We start from the raw sequence: 18,687 nt of genomic DNA, 5'->3' as shown, positions 1-18,687 counted from the left end.
ACTTCAGCTGCCCTTGGGGCGAGCAAGTGATGATGAGCCAATGGGGGAGGGCGGACTGGCCCCTTCCGACAGCCAATAGGAGACAAGCGGTCTCCATCCAGCAGCCAATCAGCAAAGCGCTGTCTCGCTCCCCTCCCAGACTACATCCCTTCCCCCACCAGCGCCTGGCCTAGGGCACCTTGTCTCTTCGGGCTTTTGCGACGCGTCGCCCCACCACCCCCGCCATTCCTCCGTGGGCCCTGCTTTACGGCAGCCTTCCTCCGTCCCCTCCTTCCCCACGCTACAGGGGCGCGGCGGCGCTCGGCCAATGGGAAGCGAGCGCGGCCCGTGACGGAGGAGCTGCTCGGGCTGCGCGCGCCGGGGTGTCAGTGCAGCCGGGCCGCGGCGGAACGGGCAGCGCCGCGAGAGCACCCCTTCCCCCCAGCACCTCCACCATGGCCGGGGCGCTGGTGCGCAAGGCGGCGGACTATGTGCGGAGCAAGGACTTCAGGGACTATCTGATGAGGTGGGCGGCGGGGGAACGAGTCCCTGCCTCCTCCCGGCGCTTGGGGTGCACATATGTGCATGTATATACGTGCATATATATATATATGTGTGTGTGTGTGTAGGATATAGTGGGAGTGTGTAGTGGGTGCGTTTGTGTATATGTGTACATAAATATGTGTGTAGGGTATAGTGGGGGTGCGCATATGTGGTGTGGGCATGCCTGCATCGGTTATAGTGTGTATAGTGTTGGTGTACATGAGTAGTGTTGTGCATGTGTAGTGTGCGTATATGCATAATATCTATATGGGTACATAAGTATGCGTGTGTATAGCAGATCTTGAAAGCCTAAAGGAGGGGGGAAAAAAATCTGTCGAGAAGCGGACTTCATGTGTTGGTCCTGTTGGCTGTGTGGGTCCATTAGCTGTAGTAGACCTGAACTCGGATCAGTGAGGGTCAGTGTTGACCAGTCTGCCCACAGTGCTGTCCCAACCCAACCAAGCTGGTGCTGGCTGGGGAGGGGCTACACATGGAACGTCACAACTTGCTTGCTGTCGAATACTCTTAAGTTTGCAGTGTAGACAGGCCCTAAATATCGAATGCAGTGACACCTGGTCCTGACTGGCTCTGGAGCTACACAATTCATCAGTGTTAACAAAAGGCTGGCAACAACAAATGTGTCTTAAGCAAATTGTGGCAGACATACTCTAGCTTAAAAGAGAGAGCTTGAGTACATTGGTTGATACCAGTAGAACTAGATAGTGTAGGTGTTAATCACGTAATTCACAACTGGAGAAAAGACGTACTCCACCACATATAGTAAAAACCTGACCTTTTCTGCACAAAGCTACAAAAGAAAATTGAAAAACCACTAGTGGCTTGGGATTTGTGGTTTGTGTGAGAGAACATACAGCAACAGTCCATTTAGGTGAGTGTCGTGTCTCTCTGAAAATGGCTGAGTAGCATTTGAAAATTTGGTTAAGAACTACATAGTCAATTAGGAAACTTTTGGCTGATTATTCTGTAACTGAACCATCTAACTTAGTTGTCAGGTACTTCCTGCACCACTGATTGAAGCAATTAAAAAGATTCTAATCAAGTCATTTTCCACCTAGAAAACGGTATCCTGCAAGTAATGATGGAGTATTTCTCTGTTAGGAGAATAAGGTGGGATCCATTATACAGGAACATAATTTAGTAATCTCCTGTAAGGTGAAACTTTCTGCCACCATCGTTTTAAGTCGTTCTGACGTCTATCTCGTCTTTGGGCTGAACATTATCATAGAAGTCCCATGATGTACTATAAATAGAAATCATTTTGTGTTAGCTATACTCCAATGCTCTAAAGCATGAATCGTTTTATTAACTCCAGTTTTCTAGAAAGTGACTAAAAATACTGATGAGGCTGCAGCCCTTTGCAGCTTTTCAAAGAGTGCCCTGATTTCTAGGGATAAAACCTTCAAATAGGGCTGACTGACTCTCATTTCTCCTTAATTTGTCAGTCTTTAAACAAGAAATTTATTTGAAAGTAAGTTCTTGAAGATGAATGCTTTGACAGAGGTTGAAGGATGGTGACTTTTTGAGTTTATGTGACCCTTTCTTGCTATCAGGTTAGATTCATATTATTCCTCTTGCTTTGCTGTCACTTAAAAAAAACCAAGAAGTTAGAGGTTTGGGTAACACTTTTTGCTTTGTTGTGCAAGGTTTCCTTTATTCAACTGTTATTTTCAGGTTTAGAAATGTGTGTCTCTAATGTAGAGCAAATATTTTTGAGGGGAAAGTGTGCTTTAGGAACTAATGATTGTAATCAAGGGATTGACAGATCGGCTTGTCTTTTGCAAAAGGCTACAACTTCCCACCAGATGTGTCAGCCAGGTTGTTTTTCTCAGCCCTCCAAAAAGACTGATCTCACTCAGTCTACCTTTGATGCAGCAATTGGCATGAGTTTTCAAAAGGCTGAAAGATGCATCTGCCTTGAAATGGTGACAGGGAGGAGAGAGGTAGTTAGTTGTCTTAGGCTGAAGTCAGTCAAAAGGCAGGGTAGATATGCACCTTCATACAATAACTAACTAAGATAAATACCTACATAGAGTACATGGTTTTGTGAGCCCAAGTTCACTTTGTTTCTCAGGGGGGAGGAACGTGGCAGTCATGCAAGGTTTTATTTCCTTCTTCCTGGAAGTTGCAAGAGCAGCTAAAAATCAAAAACACACTCAAATGAGCAACCAAGATCCACCATTTTTCTGTAGCTTTGGGAGATGGGTTGAGAGCCGCTTTTGCATCTGCTGCCTACCCTACCCTTACAAGTAGGGGACAGCTTGCTGGGAAGTGGTGTTTTAAAAGTTATCAGTGGGGAAGCTGTGCAAAGTCTCTGCTGCTTTTCAGCAGCGTTTGCCCCAAGGTGTGCTTATCAATGTCACTCCATTCATGGCAATTCACCAGGCTTTGCAGAATCCCAGGCTGATCTTAGTGGAGGTGGGATGGCCAGGTACTTTCCTGGGGTGCTGGGTGCTCTGGGGTTCTGGGGATAACTTTATATTATTTTATTGTCCATAATGGTAGATAAAGGGTCCCACAAAACAACTTATTTGGTTTTGCTCTGCTAGTTCACTCACTGGTTTACAAATGACTCCTAAGAGGCAAAGGGAAAAAAGCTGTAGTGAAAAACTTGTTCTTTCCATGTGTCTGGCTAATGCAAGCAATATGGTTGTTGGTAGTGGGGGTGTGGACACCAAATCCTTGAAGCCCTTTCAAAAAGGGCTCCAGCTGGTAGTTCTAATGTCTGTGTGTGAAGGAGCTGAGAACAATTCAAGTGCAGCAAACTCACTCCAACTTTGGTTGCTGCAAATAGCACATGAACCTCTCCAAGAATGTCACTGCTTAGGAACTGGTTCTCAGCTGCCTAAGTCTAAAGATGTCATCACATACACCACCAAGGGTCCTACATGGAACAATCGCCTTTTAGGCATTGGAGTGCTGTCATCTGACCAGGCTTTGGGGCATCCCAGGCTGATTGGCAGGGGGGGGAGGCAGGTGGTTTCTTGGGGTGCTGGGTGCTTTGGAGAGCTGCCCAATGCCTCTGTCCATTGCCAAGAATGAAATGAGATTTGACCAGTGGTTTGGGGAAAAGTGCTGTTTAAAAACCCTGGAGACCTGGGGCAGCCTGCTGGAAATGCAGAAGCAGAGGCACCCCCTCTATTCACCTACCCACATGCCTCTACCCCCCAGGCCAGATCAGGCTGGGATGCCCTGAAGTTTGGTTCTTTGACACCAGTGGAATGAAACTAACAAGTGGTTTTTGATGGGGGGATGGGGAGGGATATTTCCACCAAAAGCAGCAGAGGTACCCCCTCTACTCACCTGACCTGCTTCCTCCCCCTCCCCCCCCCCATCAGCCTGGGGATGGCTGAGGGCTGGATCAAGTGCAGTCAATATAAGTTGGGGTAGTAGAGTTCTGGCTGCGTTATCAGAATACCCAGGTGCCACGCAGGGGTTGGTGCGGTATCAGGGAGAGGGCATGAGGAGTGGTGCAGAAGGGACTGCCTGGAGGACCAGACACTATTTATAGAAAGCTTGGTGTGTGCACATATTAGTGCATTGGTTCAAGAAGGGCCATTTCAAAATAATACCTGATTTTCCAGGTATACTTTTTGAAACATTTCAGGAGGTACAAATCGTTCTAAATTGGCTTGTATGTCTGAATACTTGTGGTTTAAAGAATGGTTGCATATATGGTTGTGGTTTAAAAGGTTTAAGGGTTATGTCTGTCGACATCTTTTAACACTTCTTCATCCAGGATTAAATCTGGAACGGGTTTGCTGCATTTGAAACCTTTCTCGCACAATGGTTGGAATATACCAGCTGCTCCCCTTTTTGAAAGGACTCCAAGCGTTTGTGTCCTCGCTTTGTGTTCTACCGTTATTCCTACCTGTCATGTACTTTTGCAAGGAGCTGCATCCTGAGGTATTCAGGAATCTTAAGATTGTACCAAATGTGCTTGAGTTTATAGTATGCAAGTGTTAAATAGTAGGGGTGCACCGATAGAGATTTTGGGGGCTGATACTGATAGCTGATTTTTAAGGAGGCATATTGGCCAATACCGATCCGATTTCCAATATAGCATGGGGAGCTGTGTGCAGCTGGTAAGTCTGTTGTGGTGGGAGGGAAAGGGCGTGCAGGGACAGATCAAGACCCCTGCGGTGAGAGAGGGAGTGGGGCTGGGGCTGCACAGCCGGGCAGGGTGGGCGTGGGATGGAGCTGTGGCTTGTCCAGGGGATGCGGGGAGGTGGGGCTGGCTTCTACCACTGTGTGCACACCCTGGAAGGGCATTGGGGGGGGGGGGGGGGAGCAGAGGCACATACCTCCATATCTGTGTGGGTCGCAGGCAGGGTGGGCTGCAGCTATGGGCTGGGCCTGGGGCCAGGGCTGCGCTGGGCTCTTCCTGGTGGGGGGGGCTGGGCCTGGCTGCACTCAGGGTGGGTGGCAGCAGCCCTGGGAGGGGGTTACAGGGGGGGAGCTGCAGCCACCCAAAAATTCACCATAGCCCCCCATAACTCCTCAGCACTGCTGCTGCCCACCCCAAGTGCAGCCCTGGTCCAACGCCCCCATGCGCTGGGAAGAGCCAGGCGTCGCCCCAGCCTGCAACTGCATTCCCCCTGCCCCTGCAGATTGGGAGGCACATGCCCCCTCTGTGCCCTCCTGAGCTGCACGCAGCAGTGGGAGCCACCTCCCCCTCCACGCCTGCCCCAGCCCTTACCCCACTCCCTCCCTCCCTCACCACAGGGGCCTTGATTTGTCGTCCCCCCCCCCCCCTTCTGCCACACCAGATTTACTAGCTGGACACAGCTCCCTAAGCCACCAGGCTGTGCTCGTGCTGCACGCATGCACAGGCATTTATTGGCCAACTTATTGGCCATATCAGGCCGATCTCCATTACAGTCAATTTTCTTTATATCAGTGCCGATCCAATATTGGGCTGATGTATTAGTGCGCCTCTATTAAATAGGGCATGGTTTTCAGTGCTTTGAATTATCCTTGTTTCAGGGGTGTTGGTTGTAGCCGTGTTGGTCTAAGGACAAAAGCAGACAAGGTTCTTTGGGAAATCTGATATCTTTTATTAAATCAACTGAAAAGGATATCAGCTTTATCCAAAGAACCTTGTCTGAATTATCCTGGCTTTCAAATCCATTCCAAATGCTGCTGTTAAGATCTTAGCATTTTGCTCTAAGTATGTCAATTACTATTTGTTACTCTTGTTCCAAGTGCCCCAAATTCAACTTTTTTTCCTTGCTTACAAAGCTCTCTGCAACATACTACAGCTTTATTTTGCACTTCTAATAAAAAAAAAAGTACTGATTGTACTGGCCCAGTGATGCCAGCTTCTTGTTACTACTTTAGCAAGGTAGTGTTAGAGTGATGTTGTAGCCATGATAGTCCAGGAATTTTGAAAGGGGCAAGGATTTCTTAGGGTGGTATCTTTTAATGTATAGTTGGGAAAGTAAAAGATAGCACCCTAAGAAGTCCTTGTCTCTTCTTTTAACAAGCACTTTCACACTTATTCCCATGGCATCTCTTACAAAAAGGATGGAACAGGTTCCTGTCCAAACTCACAAACACTTTACCGTGGTTTTTGTTTGAGACCCTCCTCAAAAATTGTTTCTTTCTTGATGCAAACAGTAAAGTGCAAGCTTAAAATGAGGAAGTCAGCAGAGAGCTATGATCTCTACCAGTGTCTGACTAAAAATCATCCACATTCTATTTATTATTCTGGTCCACTTGTCTCATTCACCCATTACCAAATGCTCATGTCTTAAAGTAGAAGTTCTTTGAGAGGTTGTCACTGATGTTAGTGTAGTGCCTACAACTATGGGGGCACAGCCTAGTTGGCGCCAATCAGAAAGATTAGACACTCAGATTGCAATAAAGGCCACAAGTTATGCAAACACTAAGATGAGAGGGGGGGGAAAGGATCTTTTAGTTTCTTGGCTGGGGAAAAGTTTTCTTCTGCCCAGGAAGATAATTGCCTTTCTTTTAACCTACCCACATGTCCCTACCTGCAGGCCAAATCTAATCCCCTGTGGGGGGATCCCCTTCAAACTCTGTAACCTGGATTCTTCCAGTCCTTCCCTAATCGGTTTTGAAAAATACAGGCCACTCCTTGCATAAAAAGATACAATTGTATTTAGGGTGGTATAAATTGAAACTACCTCTTGCCAGCAATGACTTTCATCCTAGAATGCTTTTCATCTGAGAAAAGAAATGCCTTGTGTAACTTTTTACTGCACTTGTAGCCTTTTTCTCTCCTAGTGTGTTGCAAAGAAAAATAGATTGAAGACAACTTAATGGACTTAAGGATTTGAATAAAATTGCAAAGAAAAGATTTCATATTTTGAAAAACTTTCTACCCTTGTGTGGTGGAGGTATTTGAGTGTTATCTTTTAGAGTGTATACAGAAAAGTGTTAATTATCCTAGGCAGACAAGGTTCTTTAGGTAAATCTGTTATCTTTTATTAGACCAACTAATTATCCTAGTCATCCCTCTCAGCCTTCATGAATAGGTTTCATTATTGATAGTCTGATTGCTTACATTTAGCAGTTTTTGGCTGTACCTTGGATGCAGATAGATGGGTAGTTTGTGGTGGTCTCTATCTCTTGCTTTCTTCCTCGGGTCTGGGAGAAGTCAAGTGATTGTGGTTCCAAAAAGAGTGAAATAGTAGGTATAAACTTATCACAAGTCTCATCTGTCACTTAAGTGCCCAAAGCCCACCTATCAGAACCTTCAGCTTTATTCAATAACTCCTATAATGTACTTACAATTTACCTAAGGTTTTACTTTTAAATTGTGTGGTAACATAAAACAGTATTTAATTGAAAATTAAATACAGATCTGTGCTACTGTATCGGAGTAATTTTTTTTTAGTTTATATTGTAGTCTCCAGTACAAATACTAGTTTTTGAAGGGATGCTCTAAAAAGAGCTTGAAATTTCCAAAATGGTCCATATCCAACCTTTTAGTTATACAGGCAGTCCTTGACTTAAGACATTTTGAGTTGCAACAAACAGCACCTGTGACGTTTATAAATTGACACCACAGTGAACAAGTTTACTGCATCACCCATCTCCCTGGAGAGCATCTGCCCAAACTTCCTTGGACACTTTCTTTAAGAAAGCAGACAAGACTCCAGAAAAACCTGCAGGCAAGACTCCAGCCAAGAGCCCTTCAAAAAGTCCAGCAAAGTCGCCTCAAAGAAGTCCTTCCAAATCAATATGATTTCTATTTACAATGTAAATACATGAATGTAGCTATATAGATGTTGCTCAACTATAATTGATTGAGTATAAAATTCTGGGTTATTTTCCATGAAAATAGGGTATCAGGCCTTGGTTCAGGAACCAGTCCCCCATTTATAAGATTGTTCCTATGGGAAAATCAGTTCCGAGTTATGGCCTTTCAACTTGAGACATTTTTTTCAGGAATCAATTATGTCGTAAGTCTGAAGACTGCCTGTACTTAGAATCATAGAGAAATAGGGCTGGAAGGCACCTCCAGAGGTCATTTTGTCCAACCCTCTGCCTGAGGCAAGAACATCCCTTGAAGTATTTCGGCTATTTGGGGCAAACCTTATACTGCTATCATACCCCATCCCCTCTAGGAGACTTTGTTAAGGCAGGCAGAACCCAGAACCTAATAACATTGGTGTTAGGTGGGTGCATGGGGCACCAGGGGCAGTTCCTGGGGACCCCAGGGGCTGCTGCAGCCAGTGTGTGACAAGCCTGCCCCCAGCAGCAACAGCTTGAGGCCACACAGTTACTGTCTGAATGTGAAGACCGGGCAGGTACGTCTAACTTCCAGTGGATGGCATAATCCCTGACCCCAACCCTGCCCAGGGTGCTCAAGGAGCTTGCCATGCTTCTGTCACAAATGTCTAAAGATTTGTCATTTTGAAAAACTGTAGTCATAAAATAGTTTCGTAACAAGCTTCCATGTGGGATTGCTGCAGCATTGTCCATAAAGTGTCTTGTTACAAAATATGGAAGACATCAGGAGCTTTGAGAGAAATGTATATCCAGTATGACTACAAAAGCAAAGGCTACCACCTTAAAGATGTCATAATATGTATGGGTTGTGAACAGGCTATTGCATTTGGAAACTCTTACTTAAGTAAAAGCAATGTATTTAGCACCACCGCCTGCCTTTCTATGTGGCTGTAAGGGTGTGTTACCATGGGAGTGAATGGTATACTGCTCAAGGCAATGCTTTGCAATTTCAAATCTCTGACTGCTTAAGAGCATAACTCGCATTACATAATGGCAGATGATCTTAAACATACATTGTTATCTAGCATTCAGACATGGGCAATTGAATCGTAACATGCTCTGAGCATCGAGTTCAGTTAAAGGTACAGGTTACAGAAGTTGTCGATTGAAATTGTTCAGTGTTACTGAAGTTTAAGTTTGGTTGCTTCATCTCTGTAATATCAGAATTCTCTTTGGCAACCAGTCAAGCTGAACTCTTTGACTTTTGTCTCAGCTTGTTGCTTGGGTGAAGGCCTTTAGACTCTTTTGTGCCATGCTTTTGATTTTAAAGGCCCAGGGTCAAATCTTGACCCCACTTGAGTCCATCATGAAACTTTTACTGACGACAGTGGGACCAGGATAAGGTTCTTCTATGTTACATAACGGCAAGATACATAACGGCAAGATTGCACTTGTTAGGTAAATTGTCCTTCTACATGGGAAAAACTGATGTAATCATTTCCATTTTGAATACTAAAATTTAATTGAGCCTTACTAATCAGCCTTACTGATGTCTTGTTCCATTGCAAACCAATAGTTTGACACTGATTTTTGAAGGAAACTAACTCTGTTTTTCTCTTTCCATGCATCATCTGAATTATGAACCGTGATTATTGCTCACCAAATAGTACGGTAAGGAAAAAACCTTTTTTACTTAATTTTAGTCACTTGTAAATTTATGAACTGGCTTGACTCTTATGTGAGGAAATGTATTGCCAAGTTCCAAGACTCTCAAGTTTTAGTAAAAGACTTGTAAAGAAGCCCCCATAAAGAGACCAAACTTCAAAAATGTACGTCCAGTCACAAATAAGCTATGGTTATGAGAATGAGCTTGGAGACTCTTAAAATAAATTGATCACATGCAACTCCCACCCCAAAATAACAAAATTCTATTTGTTACTGAATTTCCACCGTTGTGTTTCTAACTATAGCAAATGTCATCTGGAAGTAGAATCTCAGAATGGTAAGTGCCATTATAGCACATCTGTCTTTAGTTAGTCATTACCATTGAGGTACAAATGAAATGTCCTACTAGCTTAATTCTCATGGTTTGTGACCAGTGATTGTCTTGTTAGATTTGAATTCAGTGATTCTGATGCTGATGCGTTTTCTTGGTCAACTTCATCTCTTCACAATTTGCTAAGAAAGAACAATTACATGTGAAGAACCTCATTTTTCCCTGATTCCAGTGATACTGAGTTACTGGAATATCATCTTCAAATAGATACAAGAATGACTCTGTTAACTGTAAAGGTCTATAGATTGTCCTGGGGGCGGGGGGGAAAGTGTCCAATTTATACCTCTCCTATTTATCCCATCTGACCTAAGTGGCTAATCATTTTGAGGGGTCATGTCTTTGTCTATAGAAGGACAAGTTGATAGTCTGCAAACAAACAGGATTGTACCAAAGAATGTACAAAGTCCTGTTTCCCTACCCAAAGTAAAAATCAAACAGATGGCAGTTTCTCTGCGCATGGTGCTAAGCTTTCTCGCAAACATCCTGCCCCAAAAATCCTTTGCTGTTTTCTCGGTCGCTCTCAGTGCTTCTTCAGCTTTGTTGTTCCTTTCTCTAACCGTGGCTCTTTCATGCATGTAGCCACTAGCACTGCAGAGCTTCAGTTAAACCCAGAGAATAGGTGTTTGATTTACTGGACCTCTGGGAAATCCCTGTGGCTTCCCAGCCAGTATTCAAGCTTGTGTGCAACCTGGTCCTCAAGCAGCAGTCTTCCATCGTTCTATTTCGCTGTAGTTTTAATAGAATGCTTCTCCTGTCCAGCAGGTTTAAGGTGGTGTGATTTACCTCAAGATCTAACATACTGGTTGCAACCTGCCCATCCTTCACCCTAAAATGACCCCTCAGTTCATAAACTGAGGGTTTTTTCCAACCTTTATTGACTTAGACTTGCAGTTTAGAGATCAGTCTCTAACAAATAAGATGCACATTAAGTTGGGTGGTAAGCTGTCTTCTAGATGTGAGGTTACAGTGCTGACCGCAGAGTAGTTGTGCTGCTAATTGATGGCCTGCGAATGGTTGGTTTGTTTTGCTCACATCCTCTTCATAGGCAGAACTGTGTTAAACCTATTTACTTGAGGATATTGGGATTTTCCCTGTAGTGAAGAACATAAATATTATATAAAATAGGCCAGCATTTTCTCATTACGTGCCTGAAACTTCTCTGTATTCTAACTTGAAAGTCAGCTCTAACGTGATGCTACCTTTCCAGAATTCTGCATGATTTAAAAAAAAGTCAATTTTCCTTTTTCTCTCTATTTTCAGCACTTTTGGGGGCCAGTAGCTAACTGGGGACTTCCTATCGCTGCTATTAATGATATGAAGAAATCTCCAGAGATCATTAGTGGCCGAATGACATTTGGTAAGACCTGTGTTTGAAATAATTACACTTAATCTCAGCAAACTATTGAAAGTCTACAAAAAAATCTCAAGTGCTTCTCTTTAAATATAGTTCTAATTTTAATCTGTGTGCTAGCTGGTTGTTAAAGGAAGATGCTTGTTACATTTTAAATGGTATAATGTGCAACTTTAAAATAACTAAACTTCAGTTTTTTGGTGTGTCATTTAAGACGCCTTTTATGGGAGCCCTATATTCCAGGAGAAATGAGCTGTAATTTGGATATATGAAGACCTTGAAGAATGTTGACCTGGGTACCCAGAATTACTAGTTACTCTTGGAAAGTTGGTTCCACATCTTTTTTTCTTACTAATCATCTATGTTAACTCTTGTCCTATCCTTCCAATAGCAGGACTTTCATTGATGCTACTTGTGATACAGGATTTAAGTTACAGTATTGGCAAAGTAGAGAACTGAAAGGGTTTATAATTTAAAATTTGAAATGCTGTTAGCAAAGCAAAATAAGCTGGTTTCAGAGAGTAACACTGATCTCAAAGGTTGCTGGTAAATACTCTTGGAAGAGTAGTGAAATGAGTCGTCTTTGTTTTGTGCATTTAGAATATCTACTTCTTAAAAATACATTTCTTTTTTTTTTTTTACTGTCAAGGGTCTTTTTTCCCTCTGATATGTGTATTGTTTTGCTTCCTCTTCTGATACATTTTCATTTTACTTTACTTTCTCCCTGCATTATAAGTCATTTTAACTGTGTAATATACAGCTTTTAGAACACATAAATGCACGTATTTATAGTTTGGCTAACCTCTTTCCTTAATTTACTCATCTGTATGTTGATCAGATTCTTCCCCATCCCCTGAAACTATGCAAAGGGTCTGTTGTCTTGTCTTAATTAATGGTAACATTTGGGAAAGCACTGAAGTGTCACTTTGTTCAGCCCTTCCAAATTTCTCTACTGACACTGAGTGGTTACTGAAAACATTGTTGCACTGGCGTGTTTCATCTTTTCATTTTAAAATGTGTTGCTCATATAAAATGGGAGCTTCAAGTCACTGTTGAAACTCTGCCCACTACATATGGGGAGAGGTGCAGCTAAAATAGCCTTAGTTTTTGGAGGAGGATTTTAAAGTAGTGAAGTTACACAACTCTTAAATAGGACTTTGCTCTATACGTGCACTACAGCACAATGTTCATTTAACTAGTGTAGATCGGGGTACTCACCCCCCGGCCTGCAGGTTGGCATCCGGCCCACAGGTCTGAAAATTTGGCAGCAGGAAAGTGATGACAGCATTAATTGCTGCTCCCTAGCTAGCAAATTTTCGGACCCAGGAGGAGCCCTGTAGGCTAATAGAATGGCCTTGCACACTAGATCAGGCATGCGGGATCTGGGTGGCATGGGGCAGGATCTGAGCGATACAGGGCCCAACCCCATGGACTGCCACCATGTCACTTTCAGCCTACAAGGCCGAAAGAGTGAGCATCACTGTTGTACAGTATACATGGAGCCCCTTTTCTCAAGCTAAAGGTTATGTAACTAAGTTTTCTCATTTAGTAGTGCAGTCGCCTGCCTTCTGACAGCATTGCAACAATTAGCTGTCTTTGCTGTACTTGTTCTCCTCCCACAGCATTATTGCTATGAGTTTATGTAAGACACCTTATACAAATAAGTGGAAACCATTTGTTCTTCCCCATTCTTGCTTCTAGAAAAGTAAATGCTTCTTTTCAAATAACTTTTCTCCTCGGAGTTGAGCTCTGTTGTTATCAAGAGCTGTTTCACCAAGGTTTACAAAACACATTTTTTGCTTCTGAACTTTCATCTAAAAACAATGTTTTACTCTACAACTGTCCTTGGATTTTAACTTTCTACTCCCTGCCATAAGTGCACTTAAGTGAAGATTCAGATTGTTAAAGTTATACTTTAACCCACTTTAACTTTTCTTGTTGGGAAATGTGGCTTATTGAGAGGATAACCTTTGTCCCATTTTTAAACCTGTGTTAAACTTTCCCATGTTTTAGATGGGTTTGGCTAGAAAGATGTCAACGTAGTTGCAGATTTGTGAGTTCACATTTAAGTCTTTAAAAGCAAAAGAAGATTCCTGGGGGATTGATTTGATCCTAAATGGAGCAAATTTTACTTGGGGTTTAGAAGGGGAATCCATTGTGGGGGTTTCTAATTCTGTGTTTGTATAGCAACAACTGTGCATCTTCAGCTGAAGAGCAGGTGAGAAGAATGTTGTAGAATGGTTGGCATGGGCTGAGATCCTTCCCTTTTATGAAAATGGCCTTGCTACATCACTGAATCATTGTTTGCTGTGAAATTAGTATTGATGGCATAAAAATGGTGTCACAAAATATAGCTTTTTTTTTTTTCTTTTTAATTCACAGTGTCCTTAAAAATAAACCACTGACACGCTGTCTTCTGTTTTTACAGCACTATGTTGTTACTCGTTGACTTTTATGAGGTTTGCCTATAAGGTGCAACCAAGAAACTGGCTTTTGTTTGCATGTCACTTAACTAATGAATGTGCACAGCTTATCCAAGGGGGCAGACTGATGAAATACACGTAAGTGATGTTATAAAATTTGGAATCGGAAAGTGCAACTGCAAGCTTATTTTTGGTGCATTGTATATATGAATTGAGCATAGGACAGTTGCAGTTTATTGCATTGTCTGTAGCTAGTGATGGGTATCTACTACCAGATATTTTTGGACCCTTACTGTAAAATTTTCTTTCTAGTTCTAGCTTTAAGCTTTTAGAAAGCAGGCCCTGAAGGAGGGAAGCTTGTCTATGGGGGGGGGATGGAAAAAAAAAAGACTTAAAAATGCTGAAAGCTGCACTGCCATGTCACATTGATCTCTTCCTTTGACAAAGTAACTGGTGGAGGAAAGCATGCTGTGGATATAGTGTTTCTGGACTTCAGCAAGGCATTTGACAGGGTCCCACATTCCCTGTCTATCCCACATTTTTTCCAATTTGTTTATGAGAATAACCACTATAAGGTGGATAGACAACTGGCTCGGTAACCACAAGCAAAGGGTAATTATAAATAGATCCTAGTCAGGATGGCAAGAGGTTTGGAGTCGAGTCTGTCTTGGGCCCAGCACTGTCCCATGTATTTATTCATGATTTGGATACTGGCATAGAAAGTTTCTTGAGTAAGGTTGCAAATGACACAAAAGTGGGAAGGACTGAAAGATGGGAGCACAATTCAGAGGGATCTCAACACAAGCTAGGCTGAACCTAACAGGATGATGTTCAGTCCTAACAAATGCATGGTGCTACTCCTCAAGAAGCATAATCAAAAACACAAATACAAAATGTATGACTCATGGCTGGATGACAACGCTATGGAGAAGGATCTAGGAGTTTCTATTGGTCACAGACTCAGTATGAGTGTGCTGTGTGTGATGTAGCCACACAAAAGGCAACTGTAGTTTTGGACTGCATCAATAGAAGCATTAGATGTAAGACACAGGAAGTGATAGTGCCTCTTTACTTGGTACTGGTTAGGCCTTAGCTAGAGTGTTGTGTGCTGTTTTGGGCTCCACATTTGAAAAAAGACATGGAGAAGTCAGAGAGGGTCCAGAGGTGGGCAACAAATATGACAAAGGGCTTGGAAGGTCAGTCATACAAGGAGAGGAGCTAGGCATGTCCAGCTTGCAGAATAGATGCTTAAGAAGGGACTTGATACTAATTTCCAAATACTTGGAAGAGCTTCCATAAAGAAGAGGGAAAATATCTTTTCTCTTTTGCTGAAGAGAGTAGGATACAGACCAATGGCTTGAAGTTGCAGCAGAGTAGGATATCAAAGGAAGTGTTTTGCTCTCAGAACAGTGAGGCAGTGGAATAGACTTTCTAGGGAAGTTGTGGACTCTCCATCACTGAAGTGTTCTAGAAGAGGTTCATAGATGCTAGGGTCAGAAGGGACCTCAATAGATCATCGAGTCCGACCCCCTGCATAGGCAGGAAGGAGTGCTGGGTTCAGATGACCCCAACTAGATGCTTATCTAACCTCCTCTTGAAGACCCCCAGGGTAGGGGAGAGCACCACCTCCCTTGGGAGCCCATTCCAGACCTTGGCCTTTAACTGTGAAGAAGTTCTTCCTAATGTCCAATCTAAATCTGCTCTCTGCTAGCTTGTGGCCATTATTTCTTGTAACCCCCAGGAGTGCCTTGGTGAATAAAACCTCACCAATTCCCTTCTGTGCCCCTGTGATGAACTCATAGGCAGCCACAAAGTCGCCTCTCAACCTTCTCTTGCGGAGGCTGAAGAGGTCCAGGTGCCCCAGTCTTTCCTCATAGGGCTTGGCCTGCAAGCCCTTAACCATACGAATGGCCCTTCTCTGGACCCTCTCCAGGTTATCCACATTCCTCTTGAAGTGTGGCGCCCAAAACTGCACGCAGTATTCCAACTGCGGTCTGACCAGCGCCCGATAGAGGGGAAGTATCACCTCCTTGGATCTGTTCGTCATGCATCTGCTGATGCACGATAAAGTGCCATTAGCTTTTCTGATGGCTTCGTCACACTGCTGACTCATGTTCATCTTGGAGTCCACTAGGACTCCAAGATCCCTTTCCACTTCCGTTCCACCAAGCAGGTCATTTCCTAGGCAGTAGGTATGCTGGACATTTTTCCTCCCTAGGTGCAGCACTTTGCATTTCTCCTTGTTGAATTGCGTTCTGTTGTTTTCTGCCCATATGTCCAACCTGTCCAGGTCTTGTAGTTGTTCCCTGCCCTCCAGCGTGTCCACTTCTCCCCACAGTTTTGTGTCATCCACAAACTTGGACAGAGTACACTTCACTCCCTCGTCCAAGTCGCTGATGAAGACGTTGAAGAGTATCGGTTCAAGGACCGAGCCCTGTGGGACCCCACTGCCCACACCCTTCCAGGTCGATACCGACCCATCCACTACGACTCTCTGGGTGCGACCCTCCAGCCAATTCGCCACCCACCGGACTGTGTAGTCATCCAAGTCACAGCCTCTTAACTTGTTTGCCAGTATGGTGTGGGATACCATATCGAAGGCCTTCCTGAAGTCTAAGTATACGACATCAACCCCTACTCCTGCGTCCAGGCATTTTGTAACCTGGTCATAAAAAGAGACTAGATTAGTCAGGCATGATCTACCTGCTATGAACCCGTGCTGGTTTCCGCTCAGCTTAATTTGTCCTGGGCTCTCGCAAATGTGAGCCTTGATAATTTTTTCGAAGACTTTGCCTAGGATGGAGGTGAGACTGACTGCCCTATAGTTGCCTGGGTCCTCCTTCCTCCCCTTCTTGAAAATGGGGACCACATTGGCCCTTTTCCAGTCCACCGGGACCTGGTTGGACAGCCACTGGTTGGACAGCCACTGGTCAGGGATGATTTTGGGCCGACTGTGGGTATGGGTATCCCTATTGTATGGATGCCTATAGCCTATTATGTGTATTTCCCAAGCTTTTGGACTATGCTGGTTGCCTCATAAAGCCAGGAGGGAACTTTTTCTCCTCTTGCCGCTGCATGTGTCAGGATTTAAGCTTTCCTGGGAGTCATTGGGTGTTGGCTGTAGCCAGTGCGGATTTTGATTGGGGTGTGCCACTGCTCCTGCTGAGACTTAAAGCCAGAGGTTCCTGGCTTGCATCTCCACTCGGGGTCAGACTGATCACCCTATTTGGGGCCATATCCAAGTTGCAATTTCCACTGTAAGCCCAAGCTTTAATCAATTATAATTGAGTAATTAACCTTGCATTGATTTTTTTTTTTTTTCCTTCTTTTTTGCTCCCCCCTAGGATGGAAAAGAAGAAGTAAATTTTCTAAATTTGAACAAAAAACCAGGGAATCTGCTCATCTTGAATTACAGCAAAGGAAGAGCGTTGCCATCTACAGTTGTTGTGATGTAGATTGTTGCATTGTTTTTATCCATTGTAATATTTATCACAAATACAAAATTTTACCAACATGACACACCATCCTTCCACTAACTTACAGCTTTTTAAAAAAATACTCCTTAGCAATATAAATCATGTATCAGTTTGCTGCCTCACAATTTTTATTTTCTATAAATGAAGTTCCTCCTCCAAATCCTGTGTAGAATATTTTTAAGAGAGAACTGTAACCAGCTATGAAACTAAAGGCACAGGACGATTTCACACAATGTGTTAAACTTGCTAAACCAACATGAACTTGGAAGATAATAACCACAGATACGTAGGTGGCATACATATGCAGAACAAATTAAACATTAAAAAGCCATTTAATGTAGTATTTCCTGACTATATTTTATCATTTAGAATTTATACCAGACTTCAACAGTGACTTGCTGATTTGCAAGCACACATTCTACATTGGCCACTTCAGGTTATTTGCTTATTATGGTTCCAGTCTAGTCTTAGTAATGAGACCCATGTTCTAACCTGAAAGTGTATATTACTTATTTGAGGAAATAACCCCTGGTCCCTGGAGTTAACCTGAAAGAAGCAAAGTCTAGTTGTAAACTGAAGGAACGTAACAATTTTTTTGGTTTTTGGGGGTTTTTTTGTAACAATCCATATTTAAGAAGCTGTAAATGAATTTTGACATCCTTACTTTATATGTTTGATTCTCTGAAGATCTTTCCAATTCTTACTGAAATGGAGAACTTTTTATTAGTTAAATTGATGTTGAAGAGTTGGGAAGGACAAATATCTTTTGCTTGTAGTTGTCCAACTTCATGTTGTGGCAGTTGACTTTTTTTCTATTCAGTTCTGTCACATGTTTTGATAGTGGTATTAATATATGCAAATATATTTAACATAATGTGTGCAACAGACATTGTTTCTAATGCAACATTTTTTTAACAGTAAAATCTGTCTCTAAATATTGGCAATAAATCCTTTCAGTGCAACTCTTCAAGTTAATTTTTTTCACAATACTGCTGTCGGAGGTATTGAAGAACATCCTTTACATGTGGAAGTTCCCATGGAATCAAAGCTTCTGGTATGGGCAATCTACTGTAATGACCTGAAGTAAAATTAAAATAAACTGGAGAACAAGAGTATTTTGGTTTGTGGAGTTCTTTGGTGTTCAGCTGCCTGTGACAGACTTGCTGTCATATAGGTTATATTTCTGTAAGAAACCTGCTCCTTTTAAAAAAATTGGGAGGGAACATTATTAGATCAGACAGGGGAAGAAGAACTGCACTACCATGATTTCTGGTCTCCTTTGATGCCCAAATTTGAGTTGTCATCTAACCTAATTTATTAATTTCCACTTGAGCATGTAGTACTGAGAGAGAGAGATTTTTTTTTGTAATTCTATTTGTTATAACACACAAATGGCTACTGAAGATAGTCTTTCCAGCTATGGGAATCTGTCAACTTCAAGATAATGTTAACTATTTATCTTGTATCAAGCAGGCCACATGATGCAATAGTTGATTTTTTCCCTCTCCGTCTATAGACCTGTGACAATAAGAGGTTACAAATACAAAGTAAAAAGCATGATTATACTAGTAGCATCTTTCTGATTTGGGAATCCCGCCCAGAGTTATAGTTGCTGTATGATTCTTCACAAGAAGGACTGAT

At 42.9% G+C, this 18,687-nt stretch overlaps 1 protein-coding gene across 1 annotated transcript; it reads left to right on the top strand.

Moving 5' to 3' along the window:
• The first annotated feature begins 321 nt into the window (after nt 1-321).
• Nucleotides 322-18,158, top strand: MPC1 (mitochondrial pyruvate carrier 1). The gene is made up of 5 exons (XM_006271640.4): nt 322-505; nt 9,408-9,411; nt 11,057-11,153; nt 13,576-13,708; nt 16,915-18,158. Exons 1-5 carry the CDS (start codon nt 435-437, stop codon nt 16,931-16,933), a joined length of 324 nt encoding a protein of 107 aa, XP_006271702.1. The 5' UTR covers nt 322-434; the 3' UTR covers nt 16,934-18,158.
• Nucleotides 18,159-18,687: the final 529 nt, after the last annotated feature.

Source organism: Alligator mississippiensis, chromosome 1, assembly GCF_030867095.1.
Source record: "Alligator mississippiensis isolate rAllMis1 chromosome 1, rAllMis1, whole genome shotgun sequence".
NCBI lineage: Eukaryota > Metazoa > Chordata > Crocodylia > Alligatoridae > Alligator > Alligator mississippiensis.
The sequence above is the reverse complement of the archived record's forward strand: the minus strand, read 5'-3'. Positions and strand labels throughout refer to the sequence as shown.

Coding starts and splice junctions, on each gene's coding strand:
- MPC1 (XM_006271640.4), top strand. CDS start 435: ATGGCCGGGGCGCTGGTGCGCAAGGCGGCGGACTATGTGCGGAGCAAG. Junction 11,154..13,575: donor TAGTGGCCGAATGACATTTG/GTAAGACCTGTG, acceptor CTGTTTTTACAG/CACTATGTTGTTACTCGTTG.